We start from the raw sequence: 15,966 nt of genomic DNA, 5'->3' as shown, positions 1-15,966 counted from the left end.
GTTCCAACAATCCGTTAATTCGTTCAGTTTGGCCGTCCGTTTGAGGGTGGAAACTTGTTGAGAATAATAAATCCGAACCCAACAAACGAAATACTTCGCGCCAAAATTTCCCTGTGAAGCGAGCATCCCGATCACTAACAATGCTTTTCGGCACGCCCCAATGCTTGACAATATGCTTCACGAACAACTCGGCCGTCTTTTCCGCGGGACATTCTTTAGAGGCTGGGATAAATGTGGCATACTTTGAAAATCTATCCACAACCACAAGGATGGAGCTGAAGCCGTCAACTTTGGGCAAGTTGACGATGAAGTCCATGGAGAGGCATTCCCATGGACGTTCTGGAATAGGAAGAGGTTCCAGGAGACCGGCAGGCTTCTGGTTTGTTCCCTTGTCCTGCTGACAGATCAAGCATGTTTTCACATATGCTTCAGCGTCGTCGCGCATCTGTGGCCAGTAGTAGCCACGTTCGAGTAGTGCCAGTGTCCGCTCCTGGCCAGGATGGCCAGCCCACAATGAGTCATGACACTCCTTTAGCAACTCTCGTCGGAGATTGCCCCATCTGGGCACGAACACTCGTCCGCCCTTTGCCATCAAAAGTCCATCTTGTAGCCAAAATCGTCGCGTCTTTCCCGCCTCCGTTGTTTCGACCAAGTGCTTGGCCACTGGGTCCTGCTTCATGCCTTCTCGAATCCGCCCAAGAAGAGCACCCTCGAGTTGCGCTTCGGATGATGCTATCCAGGTAGCTGCCAACTCTGCCTTCCGACTCAGTGCATCGGCTACGACGTTTGCCTTCCCTGCCTTGTACTCCAAGGCGAAATTGAATTCCGCAAGGAATTCCTGCCATCGAGCTTGCTTCGGACTCAACTTCTTTTGAGTCTGGAAGTAGCTTGTGGCTACGTTATCAGTCTTTACCACGAATTGGGACCCCAATAAGTAATGCCTCCATGTGCGAAGACAATGAATAACGGCTGTCATTTCCCTTTCATGCACGGAGTACCGTCGCTCCGCGTCTTTCAGCTTCCGACTCTCATAGGCGACTGGATGACCTTCCTGCATCAAAACTCCGCCAATGGCAAAGTCTGATGCGTCTGTGTGGACTTCGAATTTCCTGGTGTGGTCGGGCAACCTGAGCACAGGCTCCTGCGTCAGGGCCCTTTTCAACTTCTCAAAGGCATCTTCTTCGAGCTCTTCCCAAGCCCAAGTTCGGTTTTTCTTTAACAAATCAGTGAGAGGCGCAGTTATCAAAGAATACCCCTCAATGAATCGTCGATAGTAATTTGCCAAACCAAGAAAAGAACGTAGTTCTGGTACATTAGTTGGCGGTTTCCAGTCTTGAATTGCCCTCACCTTTTCGGTGTCCATTCGCAGCTGACTTTTTCCCACAATGTGACCGAGAAAACTGATTTCCGGTTGGCCGAATAGGCACTTCTCGCGCTTCACATAGAGTTCGTTTTCCTCCAATACCTTGAACACTGTCCGCAAGTGTTCCACATGTTCCCTCATGGATTTGCTATACACTACAATGTCATCAAGATAGACTACCACGAACTTATCTAAGTACGGATAGAATATCTTATTCATTAGAGTCGAAAAAGTGGCTGGGGCATTCGTCAACCCGAACGGCATTACCAAGAATTCAAAGGCACCGTAACGAGTGACGCAAGTGGTCTTTGGCTCGTCGCCATCAACAATCCGAACTTGCCAATATCCTGATCTGAGGTCTAACTTGGAAAACACTTGAGCTTTGCCCAGTTGATCAAACAGATCTGCAATCAAAGGTAAAGGGTACTTGTTCTTCACCGTTACCTTGTTCAACGCTCGATAATCCACACATAGCCTTTTGGAGCCATCATGCTTCGCTTGGAATAACACTGGTGCACCGAAAGGAGCTTTGGAGGGTCTGATTATACCTCCAGCTAGCATCTCATCCAACTGTCGCCAGAGTTCTCTTAATTCTGCAGGGGCCATTCGATATGGTGCCATTGTCGGGGGTTTGGCACCAGGGATGAGTTCGATGGCATGATCCACCTCGCGTCGAGGTGGCAGCTGTCTAGGGAGCTCCACAGGCATTGTTCCTGCGAATTCCGCTAAGACAGGCGCAAGCGCCTCTGGGACCAAACCAGGGGAGTCATTAGTTACTTCCCTGATTGCCACCAAGTACGTGTCTTCGCCGTGCTTGAGGCCTTTCTTCAACTGAAGGGCAGATATCATTGCGGCTTTGCCCTTATCCCTCTTTATCGATGTTACTGGAACCATACAAGGGGACTTTTCATCCATGATACTGATACTGCGTAGGTGCGGCATTGGTACCATTTTCGTTGTACTGAGGAGCTCCATGCCTAAGATCATCCGGAAATCATCCATCGGGACCACCGAGAAGTTGGCCCTTCCTAACCAACTCTCAATCTTCACAACCGCATCCCGGGCCACTCCGTGGATGGGTTTGGCCTCTGAGTTCACCGCCTTCATGCGTAACTCTCCCCTCTCAAGGGTTAGGCCCAGTCTCCTCGCCTCCTCAACTGAGACGAAGTTATGCGTGGCTCCCGTGTCTACCATAGCCAAGGTAGGCCTTCCATTTACCAGGATTTCCAAGTACATGAGCTCGTTAGAAGGTGTCGCTGTCACCTTCACTTTTTCCTCCCTTTTTATGGTGTTCAGAAGTTGAAGTGCACCCATCTTTGGTCCTTCCCCTTCTTCACCTTGTGCCGCATTAGCAGATTGCCTTGAAGAGCTTGCCTGATTGTCCCTATTTACACGCTTTGGACATTGCCTTCCTAAGTGATTACCATCGCAAAACCAACATTTCAACACTCTATTCTGAGAGTTGTCGTTTCTGTGAAAGAAAGTTCTTCTTTCGACTTGGCGCTGAGTTGATGGTTCATCTTTCCGTTCCCTTCGATCATCTTTCTTTCCTCCATGGTCAGGCTTCCTCGACGGCTTGAAGGCGTTAGTGTAGCTCTTGCGCTGAGTATCAGCCAAACGTTCTGCTACTACATAAGCGTCCTCCAAGGTCTCTGGATTACTCCTTTCCACTTCGGATTGCGCCCATGACTGCAGTCCCAAAATAAACCAGTTCAATTTATCTTGTTCTTGCATATCTGGCACATCTAACATCAGCCTTTGATAAGCCCTCACGTAATCTCGCAAGGATCCGGTATGTTTTAATTCACCAACCATCCGATAGGCATGGCGTGTCGCATTCGGGGGCATGAAGTAAGTTCTTAACTCTCGTTGAAAATCATCGAAAGTGTCTATTGTGCAGATCCCCTTTTGAATGTCGAGCTTTTTCCTTCTCCACCATGCCACAGCATCGCCCTCTAGCAACATAGCCGCAGTCTTGACTTGAAGGTCGTCCCCCATAATGCCTTGCAAGTCCAGGTAATATTCCACTTGGAATAAAAAGTTGTCGATAACTCGACTATCCCGAGTTCCATTGTATTTAGCTGGTCTCTGAACGTCGACCTTCGCTGGCCGATCGTTACCTCCACCTACAGAGATTTGTCGCTGTAGTGTGCGGTTCTTGACCTGAAGTTCCTTGACTTCAGCCTGTAACGTGGTCACTGTGTCTGTCAGTGCCCGATTCATGGCCAGTAGGTCGGCCATTTGTTCCCGCAGTACCTTCATCTCGTCCTTCATTTCCCCGAAGGACTCAGCTGCATTACCCAACGCTTCTTCATGAGCAGTTACGTCGGTAGCCAGCTGCATTACCCAACGCTTCTTCATGAGCAGTTACGTCGGTAGCCAGCTTGTTCACCATCTCGGTCAGGTCTTCCTGACCCTGGGATGTACCCATCTCGTCAGAATGGGCTACTCCCTTGCCCTTGGCACTTCGCAGATTGTATTGAGTCGCCAGGGCTTCCTCCTCTTCGATCAACGATCGTCGGAGGTCTCTTTCGATCAACGATCGTCGGCGTGTAGTTCTACACCGACTATCCAACCGCTTCCCCAAATTGCTGAACCTGGGCTCTGATACCAGTTGTCACGGGCTGACAACTTCGGCCCGTGCGGCGCGGCAAGAACCTGATTGCCGCAAGCCTTCAAACCACCGAACAGGGCGCAAAAGTAGTTTGAGGAAAATAAGTGTATAAAGAATGTTTGTGAATAAAGAAATCTCGCAATGTATTCGCTTGAAGAATTAGTACATCACGAGAAAGATAAGTAAGGAGAATGATCTCGACTTTACTTATGTAGGATGGCCGAGGCCGCTTACAGGATTCCCATGCCGACCATCCAAAACAAGAAATCCCAATACTTGACACTTAGACCGGTGGGAGGGTACTCCCTTACAAGTAAACATGCATAAGCAAATGACTCAACATAAGCAAAGGAAGTACAATGCAAAACAAAGCAAAGGACTGTACAGACTCCCAGACACAGGGGAACAGCCCGCTTCTTTTGTTTTATTTTATCGCCAATGCAAGGGAAAAAGGGTGTGTATTTCTTTCTTTTGCAGTAGTTGTTGCATGCCCAAGCAACAAGTTTCCAATCGTCTACACCCGACTCCCTCTCCCTCTCCCTCCCTGTTTTGTTCTGCCTTGAAACCCGTGCCTTTCTTGCGTCACTCTCTTTCTTTGTTGTTGTTGGGGGTCGGCTTTTTGGAGTCATCTGATATTAATTAATCATAGACTGCCATCACCCCTTTCATTCATTAAAAATTAACAATATCGCCTTGCCCTTTTCTTTACATGCAAAAGCATGCAATCATTTCTTTTATACATATATATATATTACAACGAGGTCGTCGATATCCCTACGGTCTAGCTGAATCGGTTTATTACAAAAAAAAATGAAAAATGAAAACAACAAAGTCGTGGAATGGGAGCTGAATCTAGCCAATTTGGGTAGCGCATTGAAATGGGCAAAGGTATGCGATGATGCATTCGACTTTTTTCCATGCCCTATGATACGAAGAAGCCCATTCCCCTTATTCCTTTTCCATCTTTCCCCTTTGCTTCCCTAGGCGGATGATTCGTCCCCGTCTCCAACTTGGCAGTCGTAAGATATGACCAACTCCAACTTTGGTCGTCGATGGGCCGACCAACTTTTTTGTTTTTGAGGGATGTGAAATGTTGGTCACCTCTAATTCAAAAGTGCATGTTAATACAAGGTTCACGTTGAACTTCAAAGTAAAACCAAGCATACGCCATTGGCCTAAACCCTGCTGTGTAATTGATCCAAGCGCTTGTTGTGGATAAGGAATCATGTAAGTTTTATCTACAGTTTAAATATTGATAGGATTCGAAACATATAAATATAATGGGGGGGGGGGCGTAGGGGCCTCGTCCCTTCTCAATTTCTTTTTTAATTTATATCTAAGTTTTAGAAAATTTCACTTATTTTATATAAAAATTTTGAATATTGATATTTCTGCTTTTGTCAACCTTTTAAAACTATAATTCAATCCTTCACATGTAAAGTTTCCTACTTAAATACAGTATCTAAAATTACGTTTCCAAACCGAGTGAATAACATGGTCCCATGTTACTAAAAAATATATAGTTTTTGTCTTGTCGTTCAGATACACACAAACCATGTTTTGATGACACCATCGGAAAAAAAGCTGTTTTAAAACAGTTGGTTTTCGTGAAACATTATTCTTTATTCATTTTGTAAAAATTGTGTTGAGTTTTGGATGACACATCTAAACCTCGTTTTTTGTTTTTTTTGTTTGAATAACCTAAGATGACAAGGTTATAAATGGTTTTAAAAAAATAGGTTTTCTTAAAATATCCTTTTTTTTTTTTTAGAAAACTTGGTTTCCATGTCATCCAAAAAAAAAAAAAAAAACTGTTTTGAGAGAGAAAAAAAGAAGTTGTTTCGCTGTTTTGGAAAGACTTCCCTAAAATTTTTTAAAAAAACATCCTACCTATAAACATACCCCTGAAGCTTTAGAAAGACAAATATGATCCATCTCGTTTGTTAAGTTAAGCGTTAGGTTACAAACATCGATGTGATGTGCTTGGGGAGGAGGCGTGCAGAGGGAGGGAGCGGTAGTGAAGGTGTGGCTAACAGGGTTTTTCCGTTGGAGGACGGAGAGGAAAGGAAGAGATCAAGACAACCCCTTTCCTTCACTTCTTTTGGCATTACAAACTGCCCAATCATAGTTTTCTTTCATTGTCTGGGGCCCTTTCATTATTCCCCTCTACGCTTCTAGCAGAACAGCGGTTGAAAAATACTTCATAAATAATAATAGAGCACTCCATGAATTGAAAGGGTGGCAACGTTGTTTGCGGAAGAGGAGGAGGAAGATGGAGGGAAGCCTCGTAAGTCGTAACCCGTCTCTTCGAGGTTCACATATTTTCCACCAGCTCAGCTAGAGCTAGGGGATGTGAAACTTGAAAGGCAGGATCAAACATTAGTTGGAACGGGCGCTGGGGAGTAGAGCAGGAGAGTTTGTTGTGATTTTGCAAGTAGCCAGACCCTCAAAGTCAAGACCGCTCGCAGTGCCCAGTTCTCTCCTTTTCACCACAGTAATGGCACCACGGCGACGGCCCCCTGCTCCTCCCCCGGGTAGCAGACGGCGCTAGGGCCCACATCCAAAGAGAAGGGGGGCCCACCGTCTCTGCCAACCCGAATCCGGACAAGAACATTCACGCCACCCTCGCGTTGCTTTCCGGGCGGCGCCGGCAGTGACTGACGAGACGCCCGCACCCTCTTTCCTCTGCTCTGCCGGTGGCGGTGATGGTCGGACATCCGACGGAGCGTGCGTGGATGTGGAGGACCTTTCGCTTTTGGTGGCGAGACGAGAGCGGTCATGGGTCTGCCTCAAATGTCACCTCAAAGCAGCCACGCGTCGCTCTCAGGGATACCCTCGGCGACCACGCATCGCTGCTTCCCCTGCCTGAAAAAGGAGAGTTGGGAGCCAGAGGTGGTCAGCTGCGCCGGACCGCCAGCACTCATTGCGAAAATATTTCCTCGGATCCGATGGTCAAGGACCGATACCAACCACCCTCATCTCCCCCGGCCTCTTCCTTGCCGCGACAGAAAATGACCATAACATCTTCGCCTCGAGTCCGAAAGCAAACGAGATTGCGAACCAAGGTTTGGGGGCAGTTTGGTCATACTTGCACTGATTCACGGCAGAGCAGGATCACGACCTTCAAGGAGGAGTGACAGCGCCACCTCATAAAACCATCGTATGGATAGAGGCGGAGAGGGGGGGCATGCAGCCTTTTCCCGTGATGGGCCCACACATAGCCTTTCTTTTTTGATCCTCCATGTAACTTGAATTCTTCCTCCTCCTTTATGTTTTGCTGCTGCTACTGCGGCTTCTCTCTCGAATCTGTGCAATGAATATTTTAATCAATGGCTTCCCGTCTGTTCGTGGCTTTCCGTAGATATCTTATTATATTGAGGGAAGGAGGGGCCGACTGCCGAGGGAGGCGGAGAGGAGAGGAGGGCTCATTCTCATTCATGGTCGTGGAGGCCCTTCCGGTTGCCTGTGGGTGGTGGTCCCTTGTTCCATACCGTACGACGAAGCAGGGCATGGTGGTGGTGACGAGGACGACGTCGGAGTGAGGAACGGGAGGAGGGAGGTGCGTGCTATTGACACCATCTTCGCAGGACCGGGAGGGGGAGAGGGCGAGAGAAAGAGTGAGATAGAGAGATCACGCGCCAAGTGAACAGGTTTGAAGGCAACAGCAGTCAAGCCAACAGTTGGTCCTCTGTTCACTCTTCCCGCTCCCTCATCTCTTCCTTCTCCTCCTTCCCCGTCCCTACGGCTCCTCTGCTAGATTACTTTCTGCTTCTTTTATCATACATTTCCCTGACCTCTTCGTCCCGCATGACACTCGTTTTTCTTCGGTCTTGCACCATCTCTCTCTCTCTACCTTCCCCCGTGATGGTCGTGTCTTAGGCCTCTCTACATTTGTAAATAACTTACCATTTGTAACTCTCTCTCTCTCTCTCGTATTTCTGCTCGTTCGTTGAGTTGATCTCCATTTTCTACTGTGCAGGAGCCGTTAGTGATTCAACTGAAGCACAGCTCACTTCTCTGCTTCGGGTTCCTTTCTCACGTGACGAAATAACTGCTGACGCCTGATGGAGAAGGTTTCTTCAGGATTGGACAAGTTTATGTTGCTAGCTTTGATTCTGGTGCTTTCATCTGCTGTTACCCTCGATGCTTCAGCTAATGCTGAGGAAGGTAAGCCAGTGCTCAAGTTTCATTCTGTGGGCCTCTTTTGTTTTTCTCTTTAACTCTTTTTGGCTTTGATTGTGGTATTCTCTTCCAAGATCGAGCTTTAGCGACCATTGCCAATTTTTTTTCCTCATACTTGAGAGAACCTCCCTTGCGAGTTATCATTGCAGAGCGTGCAACAACTGGACCTAAAATCTGACCTGTAAGTTTGTGGGATGTCGTTTTCAAAATGCTAAGAATTTGCTCTCTGTTAGGTCGATCCTTCTTGCTTGTGTGATTTTCAGTTTTTGGAGCTTGACATTATTTTTGGACGTAGAAGACACGATTCTTGAAAAAACTGAGACACTTAGCTCTGAAAATTGCTGTCGTATCGAGGCCGTCCTTCGCGTGAGTTTACGCAACGGAGACCTTGTCTTGGTTCGACTTTTAGGCGCTCCTCTTTACAAAAGCAGACAAGCTGGAATGGAAAAGAGTGACAAAGTCAGATATTCTTATCTTTCCTTCTCGTCTGCTTTGTGAAGCGCATTAGAAGGGGAGGAGGTTTAGGTTCCAGGTCGTTTCCTCTCTGTCCGTAGTTACGTCATCCCCTTGACTTGAAGCCACAGTTTCCGGAAATAGGCCATGGAACCGCTAGCGGAAAGTCGAGAATGGACTCGCGTTTCTCAGAAAGGAGTTGTGTCCAGTTTATATTTAAACTCGCCGTGAATGTGTAAGATGTGAAACTGTTCATACCTTGTGTGCAGAACACTCTATGGCTCTTTTCGAATATCTTATATAAAAGGAAAGTGGCCGAAACCATAATGTGTCAAACTGACGATTTTGAATCGAGAGGTGGAGTGTAATATAACTTTTCTAGCTGGTGCATTTTAATCTATTTCCTTTTTCTTCTCTTTGTACCGACTGGGTGTTTGACTCGTAAAGGAACTTGGAGGGACTTGCTTTTTCTGGTAGCCCTCTCTCGGTATCTCTGTCATCACTTTCTTTCTTCCTTGAGAAATATTCATGTCTGGCTGTTAAAGGAGCGGAACCTAGTTGCAGTTTTTTTCTGGCACTCAATACATTTGCTTCAAATGGTTAAAATTGTCAAACCATTTTGATCTAATGGTTAATCATTAATGGACGCACTACGTAGCTTATTTTATCACAAAATTCTTGCTAATTTTTAGTGATTCTTTTTCAATTTTTGTGTGAAAAGGAAAGGAAACTTGTCATTTAGGTGAACCTGTTATTTACCATTCACTTTCATGTTTCTTGATTTTAGGCAGTTGGTGTGAGAAAGGCTTGTTTTAGTATTAACTATTTGTTCTGCCTAAATGTAAAGCAGTGAATGCGTTGGAATCTCTCAAGGCATGTTTCAGCAATTCTATTGATGTTCTGCCGGACTGGAATAATGCTAACGGAGATCACTGTTCATGGCATGGAGTCTATTGCAATAATGCGACTTTCAATGTGGTTACCCTGTATGTCTAGCTACCTCTTCTGCTGTTTCAAGTTCATACTTGATTATCTTCCTTTCCTGGGTTTGTTGATGTGGTGTGCATTATGGTGGTTTGCTGCAGGAACCTATCAAATTTGAATATAGTTGGTGAAATTTCCCCTGCCATTGGTGACCTGAAATATTTGGAATACATGTGAATATGGCTACCTTGTTTTTTTCCATGATTCATGTTCACTATTTCTTCCTCTGGTACATAATGCTGATGTTGTGTTGTCTTTGGGGTGCTGCAGAGATTTCAAGGGCAACCACCTTAGTGGGCAGATACCTGATGAGATTGGCAACTGTGTTTCCTTGAAGTACCTGTAAGCTTTTCATGACAATTGCTGGTCAAATTCCTTTGCTGCTGTGGATTTTGTTGCTTCCATCCTTGACCTTTTACTTTGCGGGTTGCTTTCGTTTCTTGTAACTGAACTGCATGTTGTTCATTTGTTAATTCAGGGACCTATCAGCTAATTCTTTGTATGGAGATATTCCCTTCTCCATATCGAAGCTGAAGCAGCTAGAGGAACTGTGAGTTGCTTCTTTTCTTTGTTTTCTTCACATGAGATCTTCCATGGTGGGATTCTTCCTATGCTGTTGTGCTTAAATGTTATCTTTCTTCTGCTGTGAACATCTTATTAGCTGTTGCTTATGTCATCTTCAGAATCTTGAAGTATAACCAACTCAGTGGTCCAATCCCATCAACCTTGTCTCAGATTCCGAATCTTAAAGTCCTGTAAGTTTGTAGAACAGACTTTTCTAGTGATCAAGTTTCCATTGTGTGAGGAATTGTAATTGTTTAGTGGCCCTGCATAACATGGTATTCCTAGATTTCTTTTTCTGGATGCTAGAAAGACAATGCAGTGTTGATGGCCTATTATGATCTTGAGCGGCTTGCATGATTTCTAAAGTGCTGGTGTTCCCTGTTTGAACTGAATGATTTGCAAAAATACTAACTGATACGTTTTGAAGAAATACTTAAGGAATGTTATCAGTTCGATATTGGTGTCCACAATTTGTTGAGTGTTTTCATTCAGTGCTGTGGGAATGCTTCATACAGATTGTTTTAAATCTTCATTCCCACTGAGTGAATTTCGCAGTGTCCTTGCTACTGCCTTTAGATTGTTATCGCTTGTAACTGTTTGAGTCCTAGAGGCTAGATCTTTTTTCATCCTGCAAGTTTTAATAAAAATGCTGCCTATTCTACATTATGCATTTTTCAAAAGGGATCTTGCTCAGAATCAGCTGACTGGTGAAATACCAAGGCTCTTGTATTGGAATGAAGTATTGCAGTACTTGTAAGGACCATCTATAATTTTCTTCTTTTCTTATTTTGCTGTTGATTGATATCTAATTGTGCTTACTTTTCATTGCCCCTTTCTCTTTCCCCAGAGGATTGAGAGGAAATGCTTTGACTGGGACACTTTCTCCTGACATGTGCCAATTAACTGGACTTTGGTACTTGTACGTAGTCATCATTTGGTTTAATAGTAACTCTTTTTGGGTTATTCAAGACTTTTTTTTGGGGTTATTCGAGACCTTCATATTTATTTGGGATGTATTTTTTGTGCTAATGTCTATCATTTAAATGGGTTACCTTACTCCACACAGTGATGTCAGAGGGAATAACTTAACGGGGACCATTCCTGAAAATATTGGAAATTGTACAAGTTTTGAAATTCTGTACGTAGACTTTAGTCGTTTGTCTTTCCTTTACAGTTTACACCAACTTTGTGCTCATTTTAAGTGATTTAATCTTTTAACTGTATGACCAGGGATATTTCTTACAACCAAATTTCGGGAGAAATTCCTTACAATATTGGCTTTCTGCAAGTTGCCACACTGTATGTGTCTTTGGAATTTTACAATTTTTTAAGTGCCAATTTAAGATTAATGTTGATTGGTTGCTTCTTGCTTGTGATTCTTGATTGTTTATGTTTATACTGGAACCTTTCTCTTTTGCAGGTCCCTTCAAGGGAACAAGCTGTCTGGAAAGATTCCAGAAGTAATTGGCTTGATGCAGGCTCTTGCTGTCCTGTAAGAAATTTTACTCATTATAGAAGGGAAATCTTCTAGGACGTGTTATTTTCATAACGATATTTATTCCAATGTTTACTTTGATCCTTATATTTGGGGAAAGAGGAATACTACTTAGACTAGTTTGGCTCCACCCTCTTCATTTGCATCCACATCCAAGGTCATGTAGATGATCAACATCATTATTCATCTGGAATCAATTTGTAATAATTTTGTTTTAAGTCCGACATTTAACATGTTACTGGAATTTGTGTTGTTGTTTGTTTGTATGTTTTGATCATGCTGGATGATATTTATCTGTTTGCAAGGTTTGTATTTCATGTGAGTTAATCTGTTAAAGATTTTTTACTATTCAGGGATCTAAGTGAAAATGAGCTTGTTGGTCCGTTACCCCCCATTCTGGGGAACCTTTCTTATACGGGGAAACTGTAAGCTAGCTTTGACATCTTAGTGGGCATTTCCGTCCATTGCACTTTTTTACATGGTTTTTCCGTTTTGGTCAAGTAATGTCAACAGCTAATGTCCCACAGGTATCTGCATAGTAATAAGCTTACTGGACCCATACCTCCAGAATTTGGTAACATGACGAAGCTCAGCTATCTGTAAGGGCTGTTTGTCTATTGAATAAAATGTTGATTTTAGTGGTTCATACTAGTCAAAATGTCTGTTGATGCCTTTTTCAGGCAACTCAATAATAATCAGCTTGTTGGTAGCATTCCTTCTGAACTTGGAAAGCTGGTAGATCTTTTTGAATTGTAAGTGTGCTTGATCATTAAAAGTGGATGCAGGTAGCTGTTAATTGGTTCCTGATTTCTCTTCTTTGTTGCTTACTGCTCTTAGAAACTTAGCAAACAACAATCTTGAAGGTCCTATTCCTGAGAACATCAGCTCCTGCACTGCTCTTAATCAGTTGTGAGTTTTCTTTTTCTAACCTTCCCATGGTTTTATCTCATTTAAGTTTAAATCATATCAAACTGCTGTTTCAGTAATGTGCACGGCAATTCTTTGAATCAATCCATCCCACTCAAGTTTGAAAAGCTTGGAAGCCTTACTTACTTGTAAGAACCTGCTTATATTCCTAGTTTGTCTGTTTTAATTGAACAATTCTTTGTGCACTGGTTGTTGATGTCAGTCTGGGTCCTGGATTTCGTTCTTATGTGCTCTGTTGCCAGTATTATTTTGACTATTCCCCTTTTACTAGGCTATTGAGATATCCTTTCCTGTAGTTAGCATCTTATATATATTGTTGGTGACATTAAACTTTACCGGTTTATAATTGGCCATATCCTTTGTGGATGTATTTTGTTGTGTCCAGGAATTTATCGTCCAATAAGTTCAGTGGTAGAATTCCAGTCCAATTGGGGCGCATTATCAATCTGGATACGCTGTATGTAATTTTTTTTTTTGGTATTTGTTATCTTTGATTCTATTTATTCCTTAATCTAGCCTATTGAATGTGTTTTGTGCTCAGAGATCTGTCTGATAACGAGTTTTCTGGAAAAATACCAGCTTCAATTGGTGGACTTGAGCATCTCCTGCAACTGTTACGTACATTTTGCTACTGATTTTTCTATTATGGGTTCTTATCTTTTATTGTCCTTCCTCACTTGGTTGATCGTCGTTGTGCTGCAGAAACTTGAGCAAGAACCATCTCCGTGGACCCATCCCACCAGAATTTGGGAATCTTAGAAGTGTTCAAGTTGTGTAAGTTATATATTTGTTCTCACACTGTTTTTCGTTAATTTATTTGTTGTTTTAACATTGAAGGGTGTCTTGGACATTATCTAACTGAAAATTCCAAATTTTATAGTGATCTTTCCAAGAACAATCTGGAAGGTGTAATCCCCTCTGAAATTGGTCAGTTGCAGAATATAGCTTCCTTGTAAGAGCATTTGCACTTCATCTGTTCAATACTCGATTTTCTGTTTCAAAAGATTCTTTTTCTCTATCACTGTCTCTTGCTTTCTCAGGATCTTGAGCAACAACAGTTTTCAAGGAGAAATACCACCACAAATAACAAACTGCTTCAGCCTTGTAAATCTGTGAGTATTTCCATTTGAATTTCTTGCTTTTGTGGCTCTTCTAATGTCATTTGTTGCAAATTTGGTGCAGAAATGTTTCATATAATAACCTCTCTGGAATGGTTCCACTGGCTAAAAATTTTTCAAGATTTCCTCCAGAAAGGTATTCTCATGGTACATGCGCTTTTCTGTTTGTCTGATGCTTTGACCGTATAAACTTAGTAATTAGTATCCTGTACTCTTATTCCAGCTTCCTGGGGAATCCCTTTCTTTGCGGAAGCTGGTTAGGTGCAGGCTGTGGATTTTATGGTCAACCATCGAAAGGTAAAATTTGTAGTCGTACTAGTGTTATTTTTTGTCTGGTTTCATCACAGTTCCTAAGCTAAGCTTGTTTCTATCAGCCATAATTTCAAGAGCTGCTGTCGTTTGTATAACCTTGGGCTGCATCACGTTGCTATCTATGGTTGTCGTAGCCATTTACAGATCCAAGCAGCCACAGCAATTTGCCAAAGGATCTGACACTGCTGTTCAAGGTATCATGCATATTCTATGTTGTCTATGCATTGTTTCGACCTCAATCTCTTTAACTGGCAGTTTGCTTGTAGGTCCTCCCAAGCTGGTCATATTACACATGAACATGGCAATTCATACTTACGAGGATATCATGAGGATCACTGAGAATTTGAATGAGAAGTACATTATTGGGTATGGTGCCACCAGTACTGTATACAAGTGCATCCTTAAGAACTCAAAGCCTATTGCCATCAAGAGACTCTACAGTCGGTATCCACATAATCTTCGAGAGTTTGAAAATGAATTGGCAACTATTGGGAGCATCAAGCACAGGAACCTTGTCTGCTTGCATGGTTATTCACTCACACCTCATGGTAACCTTTTGTTCTACGATTACATGGAAAATGGGTCCTTATGGGATCTTCTCCATGGTAAGGCACAGTTGATACTTTCATGTTTAAGTACCATTCTCAGTCTTATTAAATTCGATTTTGAATCTTGATTGATGGCGAAAGGCATTATGAATTTGTTGACAATTTTCTCTCCCTGTTTGTGGTGATTTAGGGCCATCCAGAAAGGTCAAATTGGATTGGGACACCAGACTGCGAATTGCTGTTGGTGCAGCTCAGGGGCTTGCCTATCTTCACCACGATTGCGACCCAAGAATTATACACCGAGATGTAAAGACGTCCAACATCCTACTAGACGAGAACTTTGAAGCCCATCTTTCTGACTTTGGGATAGCAAAGTGCATTTCGTCGACTAAAACTCATTCTTCGACGTATGTTATGGGAACCATTGGATACATCGACCCAGAATATGCAAGGACTTCTCGGCTTAACGAGAAATCTGATGTCTACAGCTTTGGTATAGTTCTTCTGGAGTTGCTTACAGGAAAGAAGGCTGTCGATGACGAGTCCAATTTGCATCAGCTGGTAGGTTCATCCTATGCCTATTCTCTTTCGTATCAATGTGCTTTTATCCTATTTTTGTTCCTCTAATGGTGGGCTTGCCTTGTCATTTAGTAATAATTTGTATGTTTGCTGTCAATTTTGTCAGATTCTCTCCAAAGCTGATGACAATACCGTCATGGAGGCGGTTGACTCAGAGGTGTCAGTGACCTGTACTGACATGAGGCTGGTTCGGAAGATGTTCCAGCTTGCCCTACTCTGCACGAGGAGGCATCCATGCGAGAGGCCAGCCATGCATGAAGTAGCAAGAGTGTTGGTGTCTCTGTTGCCTGTTAGTTCAACTAAATCAGTTTCGTCAATGAATTATGAACGTTATATGGATGAATATTCCGAGGAAAAGCTTCACGAGACTGTTGCAGCAACCGGCAGTGAAAATTGCTCCGACGCTCAGTGGTTCTTGAGGTTCGGGGAGGTCATTTCGAAGAATGCCTTTTGATGGGATGGATCCCACTGCCTTAAATGCTTCTAGCATACCCTCTTATTTTGTTGCTGCCGAATCCTTGCTTCCCGCTTCTGTTTGTCGGGGTATCGATGTTGATTTGATTGTCGATTTTGCGTCTCCTTCCGATGGTGGTGTAAGATTGTTGGATGGATTGGGCCCGCAAAACGGCTTATCCCAATTTTCCTGATCCAGGAGCAATTAAAGTAACTACCGCCTTTTACAGAATGCTGATTTTATGTATTCAAACAATCAAAGCAAGAAAAGAAATATGTATAAAGTTTGTGGATCCCACTATATACTACTGTAAGCTTTGTTGGCCGAAACATAACCTGGTTTGCAGGTAATAAGACCTTACGTGCCCACGAGC

The 15,966-nt window shown here is 43.4% G+C and overlaps 1 protein-coding gene across 4 annotated transcripts; it reads left to right on the top strand.

The window, feature by feature from the left end:
• Positions 1-6,352: 6,352 nt before the first annotated feature.
• Positions 6,353-15,893, top strand: LOC116260150 (LRR receptor-like serine/threonine-protein kinase SIK1). 4 transcript variants are annotated; one of them, XM_031638261.2, is made up of 29 exons: positions 6,353-7,220; positions 7,339-7,656; positions 7,957-8,144; positions 9,463-9,598; positions 9,698-9,769; positions 9,867-9,938; positions 10,075-10,146; positions 10,280-10,351; positions 10,842-10,913; positions 11,008-11,079; positions 11,227-11,298; positions 11,391-11,459; positions 11,581-11,652; positions 12,009-12,080; positions 12,183-12,254; positions 12,336-12,407; positions 12,493-12,564; positions 12,639-12,710; positions 12,968-13,039; positions 13,124-13,195; positions 13,285-13,356; positions 13,463-13,534; positions 13,623-13,694; positions 13,765-13,836; positions 13,924-13,997; positions 14,075-14,206; positions 14,279-14,617; positions 14,751-15,121; positions 15,246-15,893. In XM_031638261.2, exons 3-29 carry the CDS (start codon positions 8,042-8,044, stop codon positions 15,591-15,593), a joined length of 2,940 nt encoding a protein of 979 aa, XP_031494121.1. In that variant the 5' UTR covers positions 6,353-7,220; positions 7,339-7,656; positions 7,957-8,041; the 3' UTR covers positions 15,594-15,893. The 4 variants fall into 4 exon arrangements, with proteins under 4 accessions (XP_031494121.1, XP_031494122.1, XP_031494119.1 ...); XM_031638262.2 differs by having other exon boundaries at positions 6,353-7,536; XM_031638259.2 differs by having other exon boundaries at positions 6,353-7,627.
• Positions 15,894-15,966: the final 73 nt, after the last annotated feature.

The sequence above is a fragment of the Nymphaea colorata genome, chromosome 9 (assembly GCF_008831285.2).
Source record: "Nymphaea colorata isolate Beijing-Zhang1983 chromosome 9, ASM883128v2, whole genome shotgun sequence".
Classification (NCBI taxonomy): domain Eukaryota; kingdom Viridiplantae; phylum Streptophyta; class Magnoliopsida; order Nymphaeales; family Nymphaeaceae; genus Nymphaea; species Nymphaea colorata.
Note: the sequence above shows the minus strand (reverse complement) of the source record. Positions and strands in the feature narration are given on the sequence as shown.